This window comes from Salvia hispanica, chromosome 1, assembly GCF_029641045.1.
Source record: "Salvia hispanica isolate PSC_SH4W2 chromosome 1, Shi_PSC_v1, whole genome shotgun sequence".
Classification (NCBI taxonomy): Eukaryota; Viridiplantae; Streptophyta; class Magnoliopsida; order Lamiales; family Lamiaceae; genus Salvia; species Salvia hispanica.
The window spans coordinates 40,474,983-40,493,737 of record NC_142692.1 but is presented as its reverse complement, the minus strand read 5'-3'; the positions used below and the strand labels follow the sequence as shown (position 1 = coordinate 40,493,737).

Below are 18,755 nucleotides of genomic sequence, written 5' to 3'. Positions count from 1 at the left end.
TTTTTATTTGACAATATTTTGTATACTTATTTAAAACATTTGCATGTAATTTTATTTCCAACTAATGTCCCACAATCATCCTCAAATTTTATGTCAAATAATTTATATAAAAATTAATTACAAAAATACCATTTTACATACCACACGAACATTACCCTTAATTGCAATGAATTTCCCAAATTGTGTATTAACAGTGGCGCGTATAAATCACCTCCTTTGCCTGTAAAATTAAGCAGAAAATGTAATATAAATACATTAAAATTACCATAGTGCCCTTGCCATTTATAGTAAAGTGGCTGATGCACACGTTTATTTTACTTTGCCTCATCAGCATATTTACATTTCACCCTGTGGTCGTCCCCACAGCCCTTCAGACACCTCCACGTGGACATGTAAAGCAAAATAAAATTCCTGGTTTTTCGGGTAGAGATAGGTATCACGGTTTATAATACTAGTACTAAATTAATTACAGTATTCCGTTACATTGTTCTTACAATTTGGTTTTAATTTTACAGTTCAGATATATGAAAACCCACGTTAAAAATAGGGATATTAATAACTAATATCAATGAACTTTAAAAAAATAGGGTTTTTCTCATAAATTTTAAAATTGGCAAATAATATCAAACGAACTTTACCGTTTGCTATTTCCCACAAATGAAAAAATTCAGGCAAATAATTTTATTTTATGATTTTTTTTGTAATTTCTCGACAACAATTTCGAGAACTTCAAGTTTTTTAATATTTGAAAGATAGTTTTTCTTGAAGCACACCCTTCAAAATTATTCTCAATTTATTAATATAGCCGGAATTTTTTCATTAGTGGGAAATAACAAACTCGGGGTAAAGTTTGTGATACTATTTGCCAATTTCAAAATTCGTGGAAAAAACTAAACTTTTTGAAAGTTCTATTATATTAAGTGCCAATATTTCTTTAAAATATAATTTTTTCAGATATCAGGAATTTTAATAAATTGAAACACAATATTCTACTTGCATTGCATAATTTTTTAGAATTTTATCAAATTAAGATGTTTTAAGAACTCATATTCAACTGTTACAATTTTTTCTAATATATCAATACACTCTTCGTTTGCCAGTAATTGTCAAATATTATAAATTTGGGATGAGCACCATTAGTTATGAAAAGGCATAACTAATTCCTGTTTTTAAGGGTAGAGATATGAACTAGTATAATATATTAAAACACAATATTCAGTTACATGGAGTATGTTTTAATTTTACAGTGTTGTTAATTTCAGACATTGCAAAAAAGCACATTAAAACGTGTAACTTTTTCTTATATAACATCTCTACATCCGGAATTAAATGTTATACATTGTTATTTTAGAATGTTCATCATTAAATATTACATTCCATTATTACTCTTTTGCTAAATGGTTCTCATATTACTATTTCGACTTTTACTAAAAGCAAATTATTATTTCACCTTTTACAAAAAAAATAAATTGTGTGCTCAAGGCTATTCAGGTAGTGTACCCCTTTTTCTAGAAGATTGTCTATTTCCCCACTCATTTTCCTATTAATTTACAAGAATTCCACTAGAACTAAGCATGTTTGGATATTTTGTGTAAATCGTGTAACAATGTAAATCTGGTTAATAAAGCTAGATGTTTTTTTTTTGTATAGTAAAAGTGAAACAAGTCAAACATATTTAATTAAGGAAACTAATAGAGAAAAATAGTTTCATCACAAAGAGATAGAAATTATTATCTCCAAACATGATTGTTACATTATTAAATAAGTTTATTGTATCAATGATGCTATTTTAATTTATTTCATGTTTCTATGTTATGAGTAAATGTCGTGTGTTATGACAAAATAGTTGTAAGTTAATGAGTAGACAATTCGTGTAAGGTTCGACTTTAAATTTGCTATTGAGACACTCGTGTAATAAATTTAATGTACAATATCAATGCCAATGTACTTACACGAATGATTATTTAATGCCTATATCAAGCAAAATAAAAAAGTCCATTTAAATTTCAACCAAATCAAGCTAAGCTAGAGAGTACTCCCTTCGTTCCTTCATAGTTGAGTCATTTTTCCATTTTGGGAAGTTCCCTCATAGTTGAGTCATTTTCATATATAGTACTCCCTCCATCCAAAGGTATTAGACTAACTTTCCTTTTTGGGATGTCCCAACATATTAGACTCATTTCCTTTTTTTAGTAAAAAACATCTATCTTATTTTATTCTCCACCTACTTTTTTCTCTCTTCTCTCCCCTACTTTTTCCCTCTCTCATACTTTACTCTCTCCACTTTAACTATTTAAATATCAATTCCTTAAATCATGTGCCCAAAAGAAGTGAGTCTAATACTCCGGGACGGAGGGAGTAACTTTTTCCTCTTTCTTACTTTACTCTTTCTTACTTTATTCTCTCTACTTTATTCACTTTTTACTTTATTCTCTCTACATTTTTCTCTTTCTTATTGTTTTAACTATTTATTTAACACACTCAATATTCATTTCTTAAACTCCGTGCCGAAAAGTTCCACCTCAACTATGAGGGAACGGAAGGAGTATTTATTTCAATTCTCCAAAAATTCAACCTAAATAAAAAATCCATCTAAAATTCAATAAAAAAAACAAACTAGAGAGCATTTATTTTAACTTTCATAAAATTCAATCGAAGTAAAAATTCCATCTAAGATCCAACAAAAGAAAAACCAGACTAGAGATCAGTAGTGTTTATTTTATTTTTCCTCACAATCATTAAAAGGGGCAATTGTCTGTTCAATCATAAATTTGTTGACAAGAGATTTTTTTGAAACTGAAATGGAGTATAAAAACCATCACTTTTATTTTTAAAATTATGTCACATTTGTCAAAATAGCAACGAATTAATGTTGTTAGGACAAAACAACACTGTTATATAAAAAACGATGTTGTTCTAATTTGAGTTTTGATTAAAACGACACAAAATTATCGAAATAATATGATTTGTTTTAATTACCATATCAGATTTGAATTTGACATTTATGGGATAACAGGGAAAAATTGAAAAGTTAATATTTTACATTCCATTTTCAAAAATTATAGACCAACCATAAATAAATAACAACTATCCCTAATCAAATAACAATCATCCCTAACAATTGATGCGATTTGACTCAAGTAGTTGACCTCTAAAAAATCAAAATTAGAGTATTCAAAAAACAATATAAGATGTATTTATTGAAATCTATACTACACTTTTTCTGTTTAGTGATAGAAATGAAACCTATTATATCCCCTTAAAATCTCAAACTATTACACAGCTTCAGATTCCAAAATTATTTAGCATAGATATGTCTAAAAAATGAAATTAAAATAAAAAATTTAATAGTACTATCTTTTCCTTTTACTTAATGCAATGGAAACTAAACTGACATCCCTTTCCATTAATTATTTTTCCACTCAACCAACGATATTTATTAATATTAATTTCATCAATATCTGAAAGTCAGGAATATTCTTTTTCCAGATCATTTCAAACTGTCTGACTCTAGTACCCAATATTCCAAAATAATACTCCTATTTGCTTTTTCAAATAACATTAGATAAAAGTGTATTAATTATTAATAAAAATAAAGAAACATAATCACAATAAAAAATTGTTGCAATGAAAATGCAGATAATTTCCCCTTTTTATTTTAGTCCAAAGAAATATGAATAATTTAAACCATAGTAAAAAAGGGTAGAATGGGACATAGAAAAGAACATGCATTTTTTAGCGTACAAGCGGAAACGCAGAGGGTATAAACAAAAAATTTGCACGGAGAAAGCGTGTGTCTCCTTTGACTGACACAGCACACGTTTTTACCTCTTGTTTTTATCCGAAGAGTGTGTCGAGAAACGTTTTCTCTTTTTTGTTTGGTTTTAAGACATGCCAAACAAGAGGTGAGTGTGTTGGGATTATTACTTTTTTCCTCTCTTTTTTCATTTTTATTTGCCTTTTTTGGTTACGCGATTCGTCTCGTTGTGATTAAATAGGCATGTAGTATGAGATTATCTGTGGATGGTTTAAAAAAAAGTCAAATTTTGGGCTTTTCACATGAAGGGTTGCAGTTTCATGCCCATCCCTTACTTTCCGTCAGTTTTTGGGTTCATTTTTTAAAAATTACTACCTCGGCCTAAATTTAAGTGTCATATTTAGTGTGGGCACGGATTTTTGAAAAATATAAAGAAAAGTAGTTGAATAAGTTATTGAATTATATGTCTCACTTATATATATATTAGTTTTATAAATGTGAGTAGAATTGGTTGATGGAACGTGAGATCTACTTACCATTTATTGTAAAAGTGAAATATGACTATTATTGTAAGACGGACTGAAATGGTAAAATGTAACACTTATTGTGAGACGGAACTAGTAGTATATACTCATTCCATCCCACTCAAGATGACCACATTCTTGAGTGACACGAGATTTTAGGAAATGTTGTTAGATGAAATAAAGTAGAAATGAAAAAAGTTATTGAATATTTTAATAAGGAGAGAGAGGAGGTGATTTATAAAATTGGAAAATGGTTATGTTGATTGGGACAAAAAAAAGGAAACTGGTCATCTTGAATGAGACGAAGGGAGTACCAGTGAATATATCATGTTTTCAAATTAAAGCAAAATTACATAACTAAATTAGTATGGAGAGAATGTGTTAGGTTTACAAATATAAAAAAAAATTATTCATTCATCTCGATGTAATTAATTGTTCTGAGAGAGAGTTGTGCTAATACTGAATAGAAAAAAAATCAAATTCCGGATTTAAATAAGACAGATTGAAGTTTTTGTACCTAAATTTGTAGTCAATTTTGACAAAATGGTATCGAGTGAATGTATGTTTTTAAATCTAAAGCGACTATTTATTCATCTCGATATATAGTTATTTATTCTGAGAATTTTATGTGAGACTGTTTAATGAGTTCAAAAAATAATATGGAGAGAATGTATCATATTTTCAAATATAAAGCAACTACTTAAATTTCACAAGATTTATACAATAGGTTAGTGATAAATGTATCATTTAATATTTTTTTCCTACATTAAACCTAAATTATCCTGTGAGGAATTGTAACTGAAATGGTTGTAAGATCAGATCAAATGTTTACATTTTTAAAAGTAAAAATATAATCACATAAAAATTAGAAATGAAACAAACAAGGCTATTTTAAGTAAATTAAAGTGTATTGTTACATTCAATTATTCAAATACAAGATTTCTTAAAGCAAATAAAATTTTAATGTATTCTTCTTTTAAAAGTGTGTGTGAAATTTTATTGTCATATTCATTTGTCAACTATGAGTGTAGTTTTTCCATTTTAACTTTGAAGACGTAACTCTTTATATTTTTTTGACCATTTAAGCTAAAAAGTTTAATTAAATAGGAGTATGTACCACTATCATTTAATTTAACTGTGGTACAACAAACCACTAACCAATTCTATATTTCTATCGTCCCTATTTGAATTACAATCTCTCAATATCTTACTTAAAATTTGTAAAATTATATGATCATATGACAAAAAATATATACACTCCATAATATAACAATTGAATCCAAATGTAAAATTCTTTCAGCAAATTAATTAATTAGAAATGCATGTACCACTGTATATATTGAATTAAATTGTCATTGACTATGATAAGAATAAAGTTTATTACTACTTGATTTGGCAGTATTTTATTTTTACAATTTGGATATATCAATTATCACCGTGTAACACAATTTTGATCCACCAAATGTTTTGACGATTATTACTACTACTAAGAGAAACAAACCCATGATTTCTATTAGTACTAAAAAAATCTAGTCATCTAACATTTTCTTATTTCAAATTCAATTCTTGCCAAAAAAATCTACTTGATTTGGCAGTATTTTATTTTTACAATTTGGATATGTCAATTATCACCGTGTAACACAATTTTGATCCACCAAATGTTTTGACAATTATTACTAACAAACCCATGATTTCTATCAGTACTAAAAAATCAAGTCATCTAACATTTTCTTGTTTCTAATTCAATTCTTGCAAAAGTAATTCTCATTTTATAATTAATATTTTGTATAGATTTTCTGTAATAGTATTTTATCTGTAGAAGTTGTTCGAGCTTGTATCCAAGCTTGTATCCCATGGATTAGTCCAAAATCCGACTATTTAAGTTTAAGAATTCAATTTTCTGACCCAAAAATAATTTCAGCCCAAATAATACCATGACCAAATATCCCATTAATTGAGCACTTTGGCCCGTTGAATAGACAAAACAATATAATTATATTGTGTAGCAACATAAATAAATTCATACTTATGATACGACAAATAGGGCAATTGCGCAATCGACAAACAAAAAAGAACGTAAAGAGACACAGAATTTACGTGGGTCACCAACGTTGTGTTGGCTACATCCATGGACAAGAACGGAGAATAAATTGTATTATGACTGCGGTTACGGATACAAAGTTATTGTGCCCTACTTCTATATAAATAGGTACAAGAGATGAACTGGGCCTAATACAACAATTAAGGCCAAAAACTGAAACATGTCATAGTATCGGACTAGCGACAAACAGTAATGATTCAAGATATCTTAACAAATTTATTTGTTTTTCAACTCAAGAGGATAATATTTATATTGAATTAAAAAGCTCATATATTTTCAGAATATTATATTATAAAATTCCTTTCGTGTTTATGTTATTGGGCTTCTGGTTGTGGCCATATATTTTTAAACTTATGGGTCTAATTTAAATTAGATAAAAGTTTCCGTATAAACTTTTTAAGTGATGGTCCATTTGACTGATATAAAAGACACAAAAATTAAAAGAATTATTAATCATTCAATTATAAGCTTTATAGGTATTTTTGTGCATTTCTTTTAGTTTCAAAAGTTATTTGATTATGTTTACTAATTTTATTGAAACATCATTTTATATAAGAACTAGTAGACAATTACGAAAGAGATCATTTCTTATATATATTTTGTGCATTTTTTTTAATTTCAAAAGTTATTTGTAAGAATCGGACAATTACGAAAGACATCATTACAATTACGAAGAAATCATTTTATATACGACTCAGACAATGGAATATTATGTGATTTATAGATAATCAAATGAGAAAAGAAATGCCAAATTGCCAACGCATTCATGGAAACGAATAATAACCACCACCAACACTCAATAATTAAGAAAATGTCATTAATAATAGCAAACCAAACGTAACAGAAACACTGAAGAGCATCTTCAAACAAGAAAGATGTCTTCCAAGACGCTAAACAACACAAACTTGAACCGCTCCACAATAAAAACCTCACAGAATTCAAAGACGATGACAACAATGACTCAACAGCGTTGTCCGAACAACGACACACACAAGGTAGAACATATAATTATATAAATCGGAAATTGAATTGCAGAAAATGCAAGGAAATAGTTACTCTTCTTCCGATTCAGACTCTGCGCTCTGGAGCCATTCAATGAATGGCTTGACATTCTTCCAAATTGGAGAGCTTTTGTTGCCACCAGCAATGCCCTTCTCGAACCATTCCACGATAAACTCTTCCTCCAGCACATCGCTGTCGTACAAGGCCTTCAATACCAGAGCGACCTCCTTCACAGCCTCAGGGGATGCCTTCCCGCAGAAGGCTTCAATGGCGAGGAGCAGATGGCGCTGCGAGTCCTCATCCTGAAGTGCAGCAATGATGTAATTCTTCTTCTTCATGACATCTTTGGAGAAGCCTTTTCCAACTCCCTCAAATAAGGCTTCGAAGTAGGCGTTCACAAGCTGCTGGCGAGAGCCAGAGAGAGACTCCAGGAATGATTTGATTTGGGATGCAGAAGAACCCCTGTTGACATACTCCTTGATCAAGACAAAGAGTTCGTCTTTATCCGCAGCAGCTTTCCCATTTGTCTCTCCATTGGATTTGGATTTCCCTTCCCTCGCTGGGGAGCCCTTACCCGATTTAGGCTTATCCTCATTGGCAGAGAGCATGACCATACTAGCAGTGACAGCATTCAGCTGTTCTTGGATAGTTTGTTGTGCAGCCACGGCAGAAGTGTCAGTCTGCCACTCAACATCATCATCACTGTCTTCAGCCGCTTCACGATCATCCTTTTGGCTAGCAGCTGGAGAATGGTCTTCGTCAGAGTGGGATTTCTTCTTTGAAGTTTTTGATACTGCATCCTTAGAACTACCAGAGGGAACCTTCTTCTTCGCAGCCTCTTTCTTTAGCTTCTTGAGTTCTTCATCAGCTGCCTCTCCTTCCTTGAGTCTCTCTTTCTCGGCCCTCCTCAACTTCTTGTCCTTCCCTCCTCCTTTCTTTGACTCAGGAGGGTTCTTGATAATGAAAGTTGTGAGCTTGTCCCTCATATCAACCTCTGATATGAATCCGCAAGCAGCACATTTGAGATTGATCATCTGCGACTTAGTGATGATAATTTCAGTTTCAGGGTTCCCACAACCATAACACTGAACAAATTTCTTGATGAAGTTCTCAAGAAGTCCAGCAAGCTTTGAAGTATCATGAGATCCATTGACGTGGGAAGTTCCTGTCTTCTCATCAAACTTGGATTGAGCTCCAAGCTCACAACCAAAATACTTGGTCGTGTAAGAGGCAGGCCTGCTCAAAGCTTTTGCAATGTCAACCATATTGACTATGTTGGTTTTGATGCCATTACCACGGCCCTCAATTTTTGTGATCATCCTGGGCATCTTGTACCTATAGAAGGCATCATCCTTGTTCCCAGCACCAATGTTTTGCAAAGCCATTTTAAAGGTGTTGAAAACAACAATCTATATCAGTATGCAAGTGAGGCGTCTTGTTCGGTCAGAGTTACTCCTTCAAAATTGTATGAATTCCACAGAAAAGGAGCAGGGCCGGGAAACTGGCAGTCTTCACTACGTACTTTATGACCTTTATGTGACTTGAGAGGCATGCAACCAACTAGAGGTGCAGAATTTCTATCCTTTTTCCTCTGTGGAGGACAGTACTCTCCAAGCAACCCAACTGATAATAAAAAGAGAGATGCCTGCTCAGACATAAAAGAAGTTTCTGACTTGAGACGCTCCACTTTTGCTTACTGCAATCACTGCAAGTCCACAAGCCAAAGCCCTGCACACAAACATAAGAATTCAAAATAAAGTAACAGATGAATTGGTGTATCAATACCAAAAAGGTAACAAAACAGACAAACATCCAAAACATGAATGTCACCATATTTTTCCATGTCATGCAGTTATAGACTGAATAAAAAACAAGCTACAAAAGTTTTAAGCAGGCTCTAGAAAACAAATTACACATATTACACATCAATTGCAGTGTTATCATCCATAAACATTGCCACGGTCAACAATATTAAAACTTGAAACAGATTAAGCAAAACAACATATAATGATTTACATAATTTCCATATATACATATAACAAACCAAAAATTCAATCAAACTAGCAAAACTAAAGTTTTTCCAGCTTAAAATTACTAATAAGGTGTGAAGATCTAAAAAAGCTACTCCAATTCACCACAAAACTCATTAATACACCTAGGATCAGACAACAAGCCAAACATAATCTTTAATCTCAATCCCCAGATTATGCAATTCCAGTTACACACAGAGCATAAAGATCCAATATTCTTCGATAGACGTTGCCACACCAAGCAATAAGACAGAATTTCCATGTAATCATAAACCAAATCATAAATACAATCATCACACCAGCAAACCTAAGTTTTTTAAGCTTAAAATTACTAACTATGTATGAGGATCTAAAAAAGCTAATCATAATCCACAACAAAACTCATCACTATACCTAGAAACAAACAACCCTAACCCAAACACAATCTCAATCCCGATCCCAAGAAAATCCAATTCCAGCTGCACACAACCAAAAGGTCCAAATCGGAACATGGACAAATTCAAATCAAAATCACCTAAAGCATGAAATTTCAGATTAATTCTAAGCTCATCAATCCGAACCTCAATCAAATCGAGCAGATTCAATATCCGAAACTCGAATTTCAAATCAAAAGCAAATCCAGATCGAAAGCCCCCGATTACACACAAACTAGAGACAGCACAATACAAATCGACGATACCACCACTCATGACGAATCAAATCGAAAATACATAAAATCGAAAACAGCAATTACAAAAGGCGATAAACCCCGATTATGGAAGAAAAGCAAAATGAAAATACCTTAGTTATGCTGAGAAGAGAGGATTATAGAGAGGGATGCGAGCAGGAGAGAGAGGATGGAAGAGGGGTGAGGAATTAGCGTAGGAGAGCGAGTGGTTGAGGAGAAAGGGTGGAGATGAAGTATATATAGAGAAGTAGGAAACCCTAGTTTGTGTGGGATTGATTTTAGGGCTAAACAAAATATATACTTATAACCAAACACCGCCTATCTCAATCTCAATTAACTCTCTTTTTCTACTCCTATTTTATTGATTTTCTTATTATCTTTCTATTGTGAATTATTGAGTCGACAATGTAATGATAGGATAACATAAAAAGAGAGGATTGGTGTGGAATTGCTTTATTATATACGTCAGAATTAAGAGATATTAAGATGGTGATGAAAATATGAAATCAAATTCGTGGCATCGGATATATATATTGAGTAATTAGTACTCATATACAAAAAATTATTGACAAATTAGAATGAAAAAACGTGATCAATTTTCACATCTGGATATAGTATAGTAGTAGTACTTATATTTTTCTTGTTTGGGATACACATTTGGCTACTAAATTTAGATCAATTATATATAATCAACGGTTAAATATAAAAAATTCATCAAGTTTGGTCAAATTAAGATTTATTTTGAAACTTTTAAAATCATTTAGATGACTCATGCGATATAGATTTGTTCTCAATTATCTCATAGTCAAATAGTTTGGTGAGATTATAACTTATACGTAAGTTAAAAAATTGTACGTAAATGTCACTGTTGATGAATTAAGCAATGTTGTCTATTTATAAAGAAGATGAGATTATTTTTTATTGAAATACATGAATAATATTACACTTATATGATCATAATTTTTTCACGATGGTTAATCTAAACTTTATAATTTTTTTACTTATTTTTAAAATTATAAGTTTGGACAAAAATTTGATAATTTTTCTACAGTACATTATAACTAATTATTTAAATTATTTGAATATAATAGTTATTGTGAACATCGTATTTAGATATAGTGCATAGAATTATTAATTACGAAAAGGTTTCAAAGACACGCATATGATCATAAATTTCATATTTTCCTTGTTCATCTTCTCAAACATGTTTTTTTTTTGGAAAATAATATTATAATAACTTGTACAATTTGAACCAGGAAAAATACTTAGGACAAACTAGATTTAAATGAGAAAAAGGCCATTAAAAAAAGTGAACCGCTTTGATGGCAATTGAAAATATTTATGAAATCCTCAACATTCCAACTGAAGTTGAATCGATATGATTTGGTTCGTTTAGCAATAAAAATAGTGACCAGTCTTACGAATTTTGTGTACTATTTAACAAAAGTTATATAGTACAGGCTGTACAGCCTTGTGAAATTAAGAAAATATTATGAAGGTAATATTTGGTTAATAACAATCTTCATAATGTACGATATAGATTGTTAAAGTCTAGGAGAATCATTATGAAGATAATATATTTGGTTAAATAATTGTAGTGTATGACACTACATAGATAATTGTAAATGTTGTGTCTTTATTAAATCTACATGGGGTGACACGAATATCAATAGTTTAATTACTAAATCATTTTGTATCATGAGTGTATAACACTTGCAATAAACACTTTGCTATGCTTATTGAAAGTATTATTCGGATATCCATGAAAAAATTTGTAATTTAAATATTATTGATGGCTTAATATTTGCTTTCCACGACATAGTAACTTCCTTCAACTTTTTTTTGCTCAATTGGAAATAATGCAAACCACTATATATTAATATATGATATTTGCTTGCATATTCTGCTAACAACAATCTTAACAAAGTAAAAAAGATTTTTTTTATGAGCTAAATTGTTTCAAAACCACAAAATTAGATGAACTCTAATCAACCAAACGACAACGTTTTTTCATTATTGATCATTAAGAACAAATCCAACATTCATTTTTTCAGATTGGTTTTTAGGTTTGCAAGACTAAGCCAAAATTGGACCAAACTTCATGATTCGAAAAATAAGAGTACATAAATTCGGAAGCTGACAAAAAAAAAAGAGCTTTTAATCCAACAATGTAGAAGGCTTTCTTTGACATATGTAGATAACAAATCAAGGCAATGGAAATCAGTAGTGAAAACAGAGCATTACAAAAGCAAAGATCAAAGTAACAAGACAGGAACAATCAGAGAGAAACAAGATCAAAATAAGCAAATCTGACTAATATAAAGAGGTCGATCACAACAAAAATTGTAAGCAATCAACGCGCGTAAACAGCAGCAAGGGTAAAGACCAACGAATGGATCAGCAAGAGAATGAGATCAATGCAGGAAACACGGTGATAGCTCAATTAGGACAGGGGAGCAAGATTTTTCGGGCTGAAGTCTAAATTGCTATCCAATACTAGGATGCAATCCCCGCCTTTTACAACATACAGCCCCTTGCCATGGCATGACAATATTAATATAGAAGAGGTTGCGAACGTCACAGTGCAAAACTTGAGCACGGACAAGGGCCCTCTTCGTTTTATGTTAGTTCCACTCAAGCCCCCCTACCCCATGGCCAACAGCATAGATTCCTGCTCATACCTTTTACTAGTTGCCATCATTTCCATGATAAGTAAGAAAAATATAACTAACAACAAATTTCATTCATTAGTAACTCGAATTTAAACATAGGGCTTCTTCATATATGCAAAATTCTGGACAATTTGCAATACAAAATAGACTAACGAACAAAAACATTTACTTTTTCTCAAAATCAACTTGTAAAATCAATAATGTAAGGAATATACAGATTTTTAGCATTTTAAGCAGGCAATGAACTCACATAAAAAATCACTTCTATCAAAAACAATCGATAATTCGATACACATAAAACACACGTGTATCAGCTAAACAATCAATACACGTGAACAATCCCCTTACAAGTTACAACAAGAAAACTATTGAGAGGCAATAACACTTTTGCCTAAAACGCATAAGGGTAGAGATCAATGAATGGATCAGCAAGATAATGAGATCAATGCAGGAAACATGTGGATGGCTCAATTAGGACAGGGGAGCAAGAGTTTTCCGGGCTGAAGTCTAAATAGCTATCCAATACTAGGATGCAATCCCTGCCTTTTTCATACAGCCCCTCGCCATGCCTAACTTAGGCATGGCGATATTAATATAGAAGAGGTTGCGAAAGTCACAATGCAATATTCGAGCACGGACAGGGGCCCTCTTCCTTTTATTAGTTTCACTCTAGCCCCCTACCCCATGACCACCAACATTGTTTCCTGCTCATACCTTTTACTAGTTGCCATCATTTCCATGTTAATTCATGAACAATATTTCTAAAAAATCCTTCAGATTTCAAATTAAAACATTGAGCTTCTTTGTATATGCAAAATTCTAGGTAAATTGCAATGGAAAATAGATGAACAAAAACATTTCTTTTTTCTCAAAACCAATGATGTAAGGCATATAAATATAAACATTTAGCATTTTAAGCAGGCAATGAACTCACATCCTAATGTTTTAAGCCACATATCAAACACTCTACTACCTAAACAAAAAGGGTAACGAGGGAACAAATCAATGTAAATTATGTAATCAAAATCAAAACTTGGAACTACCAACATCAGCGACCTATAAACATAAGCTTATCCAAAACTTTTAATTCGAAAAAAAGGTAAATTTGCTTCAAAACCCAAGCAATTCTAGCATCCGATGAATTTGCAGAGCATTGGAGTGCAGGCGTAAATGTTATCGAAATCGAAATGCCGATTAACAAAGATGTGTTCTTTAGGAAATGTGGCGGAGCTGCGGAGGCGCACGTCGGCCGATTTCGCAAATGAGAGAGCCTGAATAAGAGGAAAGGAAGGATGGAATTAGGGTTTAGTCTATGGCATTTTATACTGTAAAATCAAAGTTTTGTTTTTTTAATCAAGATCACGTTTTTATTTGAAATTAACACACCATTAGTCGACCCAAAATAATTTTAGAAATTTTTAGATGTGTCGTGGGATTTTTACTGGATTAAAAAAATATTAGTGTTTTTCTAATTAATATTACTCCATTAAATTATAAGCCATTCTCAAGCATCAACCTTCAAATTTAGAGTTTCTTATCAATCTTCAAAATTAGAGTTTCTTCTGTAGGCAACAAAAATATGAATTTCATATACTATCTGTCCATGAAAACGTTAACAAATCTTCACGTACAAATTATATAAAAAAAATTGTTATTTGTGTTGTCGATAGACGAAATTGTTTTATTGGGACTGAAGAAAAGACTCGACTTCATACCTAGTATTGTATAGAGTGATTGTAAATAATACTCATATTGTAGTAAGAGGTAGGTTAGTGTGGAAAAAAATGTTCATGTTTTTATAGAATGGACAAAAAAATCGTTTTATTTTTTTTAATGGGGTTAAGAATGTTATTGTAACAATTTGTTGTAGATTAGTATGGAAAAAAATGTTTATGTTTTTATAGAATGGACAAAAGAATCGTTTTATTTTTTTTAATGGGGTTAAGAATGTTATTGTAACAATTTGTTGTAGATTAGTGTGGAAAAAAATGTTCATGTTTTTATAGAATGGACAAAAGAATCATTTTATTTTTTTAATGGGATTAAGAATGTTACTGTAACAATTTGTTGTAGATTAGTGTGGAAAAAAATGTTCATGTTTTTATAGAATGGACAAAAGAATCATTTTATTTTCTTAATGGGGTTAAGAATGTTACTGTAACAATTTGTTGTAGTTTAGTGTGGAAAAAAATGTGTGTGTTTTATGGGATGGACAAAAGAATCGTTTATGTTTAAATTGGGATGAGTAAAGTATGCATCATTAAATAAACTCTACCCGTTATGTGCCAACCCTCGTAATCTTGAATTTCTTAAACTAAAAGTTGATTAACATAGAGGATAAAAATTAAAAAGGACAAACTTTTGAAAGCAAAGATATTTACATTTTGAAAAACATGTCTACCACTAAAAGTTTATATCCATCAAATTTCATTCACAGTTCGTATTAAAAAGAGAGTATTCACTAAAAACGACTATACCTCATATTATAGCATAACTTGCTAGAAACTGTAGTCACAATCACAAATGTAACTCTAAGACTTTACTGGCAATTTATTTGACCAAACCAAACACATAATAATAACATAGTCGAAATCTGCTGCATCAACAAATGCAGTTCTTATTACATGACGCTAAACTGTAAAGTTCAAACAAGACACAGAAACTCAATTTAAAACAAACCGAGCATTAAACATCAACATAGGAAAAGTTCGATCAAAACATCATCTCCATAACGCATATAATAATACGACTCCAACATAAGACCACCTCATGCAACGGTGAAATACGGCCCTCACAGACAAAGCACATAGGGCATCCCTATATTACCTCGCCTATGCGGCCAAAGCACTTAGCCAATCATAATATCTCTTCCTTAAGCACCATCTCTCTTCCCTTCCAAATAGGTTTGACCATGATCCTGCATCGGGGAGACCGAGAAAATAAATTAGAACAATATTTTTGCATAGAGGAAGCATAATGTTAAGAAAATGGAGGCACCAGAGACCTCATCTTGCTTCGCTCCATCTTTTTCTTCCAATATAGTCCGAGCGGAATAGTCAGAGGGGCGAGCCCCCCCGCTCCAGTGCAGTGCCTCCGCTCCATCCCTGCAGCCTGCACTGGGATTAGAAAAGTTGATTGATTGCTATTCAGAATCTTCATAAGCTTCTTCATCGTCAGAAAGTTCATCAAAAGCTCGAACATCCAACTGATAGCGCAGGATCCCTCCTATTCCTCCAAAACCACGGCAGAATTGCGACCCTTCTTGTGATTTGTTGGTGACAAATTCAAGAGTGCAGCCGAAACGTCTATACTCATTGGCAAACCATTCAAGCAGCGACATCTTTTCCTGAACCTCTAGTTCAGCATTTGTAGCTGGATCACGGAAGTTACTTTGCACAGACTCCTGCTCCTTGGTGAAGTGTTTTATGAGAACTTCACCGCTTACAGTGTTCTTCAGCGTGTATCTGGTCATGTCCAGATTTTCCCAAACAATAAGTGTCTCAACAGCACCCATTTCAAGAACTTTCAATGTGTCTTCAACGCCAAAAGCATACTTTCCTGTATCCTGACTAATCTCCTCAAAGTACTTGCCGATTAAACGCTTCTCTTGTATAAACTTCACATTGGAAAGGATCTCAGCAGACAGCTCAATTGCCTGATTGAAACCATTTTCCCCTCCATATGAAACATCCACCACATTCAGAATTTTCGCCTGTAGACGAGGGTCGAACATATCAGACTGACTGAGCTCGGTCTTGAAGTCGGCAGAACCAGCTAGAATGAGTCCAGAAACATTGGGCTGGCTCGTCTGAGGATTGATGTAAAATTGGGTGGCAAGCTCTGCTGTTTTCCGAACATAGTTATGGCGCTTCTCCATGCGGAGACGAGCAAAACGCAGTGCAGATTGCCCTCCTCTTCCATGCTTCTTAGGGAGGTCCACAGTAAATTTGTGAAGAATCTCCCTAGTATTACCACTCAGTGTTCCAAAGAGAGTCCCATTGCCATCCATAATAATAAAGCCAAACTTATCATCAGACTCCAAGAGTTCATTCAGCGCCTCGGTGTGGAATTTGTTGTCGCATAGATAGAGAGATGCATTTATGGGCCTGAATGGCTCAAAGTCAATTGTTACCTTCTTTTCCTTCCCGTCATCAGTAACAATGGTTCCAGTGTAGAGAACGAGACCATTCGGAGGAACCTTGTTGTACAATTTCAGCCTCTGCTGAGCTGATGTAATTGCACCAAGAACAGATTGGCGGTTGACTCTGCTTTTGATGTTAGATGCAGTTCCGAATTCATCTCCAAGCATCTTGGTGACACGAGATACTTGATCGCGAGGAGGCATGATAAGAGAAATCATGCTGGTTCCATTGCCTCGAGCTGCTTCCAGTGCCTTTATGAGTTTCTTGATTTTCCATATCTCAATGTTCTTATCGGTTTCGTGACCATCAGCCATTGTTCTCGAATGGGAAATTAAAGCCGCAGAAAAGTTCTGCAATGCATCCAAAAAGAACAACTGTTAAACACCAACAGAATTCTGGGGGTAAAACGTGAAGTAAATAAAGCTAATAAAAAAGCATAGCTAGTTTGAGCTGACAGATGAGACATGAGATTTGTGTTATGAAAGTACAAGCCAATCATAATACAAATGTTAACACAAAATTTGATAATGAGGAAAAAAACAATGGATCACCACAATTTGGTGAGAGTAAAATATATTTAAAATAATATAAAATGCCACAACCAAAAGCCATCCCTTAAAATAATTCTTCGAACCCATAAACTCTTAAAATATGTATGTAACAACTACAACTCTACAAGGAAGTACAACCAAGGTTCATATGCCAAGCCGTCCAATAATAACAAGTAAATCGATCGCACAAGTTAGTCTCGTGAAATAAACGGTTGAAGGAAATCATTTAAACATGTGCAAAGAAATTGTTGGCCCAGAGTAATTGGCACACCGAAAATACACGCATGCCATGTGCATATGGTAGTGAAAAAAAACTCATAGTATAGCCTGATCTCCAAAATAGGTACAGCAACTGATGAGAAAGTAGTGCCTGATTCACATATGTTTCACAGCAAGGCAAACCATGCATCTAACATACAGTTTCATTTGAACAAATGATTCTGACATCAGAAATTTTCAAAACAAATTCAAGTTCAGCACAACCAAGGTACAAGAAACAAAACAAAAAATAAAAAATAAAAAATTGAAGGATCCTGAGCTTATTCCAAGTGTATTAACAATTCAAATAAACTACGCCTATTTCTGTAAAATAACGACATAAACATCTCAATTATGCCAGAATTCTACGGATATAGGGCTTTGAATCAGCTAAAATTAAAGCGATTCATGCAAAGCATATCACAAAAAACCGTGATTCCTTCCTATTATACATAGCGCTGCTGTGATCTAAATCCGCGAAAAATAATCGAACAGCTCAACAAAAAGCAAAAAATATATGTCGATCAAACTTGTATGGAGCAATCATCGGATATATATCAAAAATAAAAACACTCAAAAACGAAACACATCAATCAGAAACCAAAATTCGGATACACAGATATTCAATCAAATATGTAAAACAAAAAAAAGGGGGCAGAAATCAGAGAATTGCCTCGGACGATGAGTGCAAAAGCGTAATGGAGACGCGGCAGCAGCGGTTCTAGATACCGAAAACAATCTACCAATTATATATTTAGTGTGAAAAAAGGGAGAAAAAAATTAAATGAAAAACCCTTCTTCAATTATAATTGTATGCGAAAATATGGAAAATACACTTTATTTTTAAAATCCAATATTTATTTGTTACGATTTTGTTTTAATTTTAAAATCCAATTTTTATTTGTTACGATTTTTGCTGTAAAAAGAACCCGATTCTTTAATTTATAAAATCTTTTAGGATTTTAAACTACACTTCATTTTTAAAATCTAGTGTTTAGTATTTGTTAGGATTTTGTTTGTAAAAAGAATCTGATTGCTTGATTTTTAAAAT

The 18,755-nt window shown here is 32.5% G+C and overlaps 1 protein-coding gene and 1 pseudogene across 2 annotated transcripts; both read right to left on the bottom strand.

Moving 5' to 3' along the window:
- Window positions 1-7,185: 7,185 nt before the first annotated feature.
- On the bottom strand, window positions 7,186-10,354 carry LOC125221681 (eukaryotic translation initiation factor 5-like). Its single transcript, XM_048123886.2, has 2 exons — window positions 10,195-10,354; window positions 7,186-9,112 (listed from the first exon to the last, which is right to left on the bottom strand). The coding sequence occupies exon 2, from the start codon at window positions 8,767-8,769 to the stop codon at window positions 7,435-7,437; it is 1,335 nt and encodes a 444-aa protein (XP_047979843.2). The 5' UTR covers window positions 8,770-9,112; window positions 10,195-10,354; the 3' UTR covers window positions 7,186-7,434.
- A 4,925-nt stretch (window positions 10,355-15,279) lies between these two features.
- LOC125222915 (eukaryotic peptide chain release factor subunit 1-3 pseudogene) lies at window positions 15,280-18,518 on the bottom strand (annotated as a pseudogene). The gene is made up of 3 exons (XR_016134668.1): window positions 18,378-18,518; window positions 15,758-17,245; window positions 15,280-15,670 (listed from the first exon to the last, which is right to left on the bottom strand). The product of XR_016134668.1 is annotated as a eukaryotic peptide chain release factor subunit 1-3 pseudogene (transcript).
- Window positions 18,519-18,755: the final 237 nt, after the last annotated feature.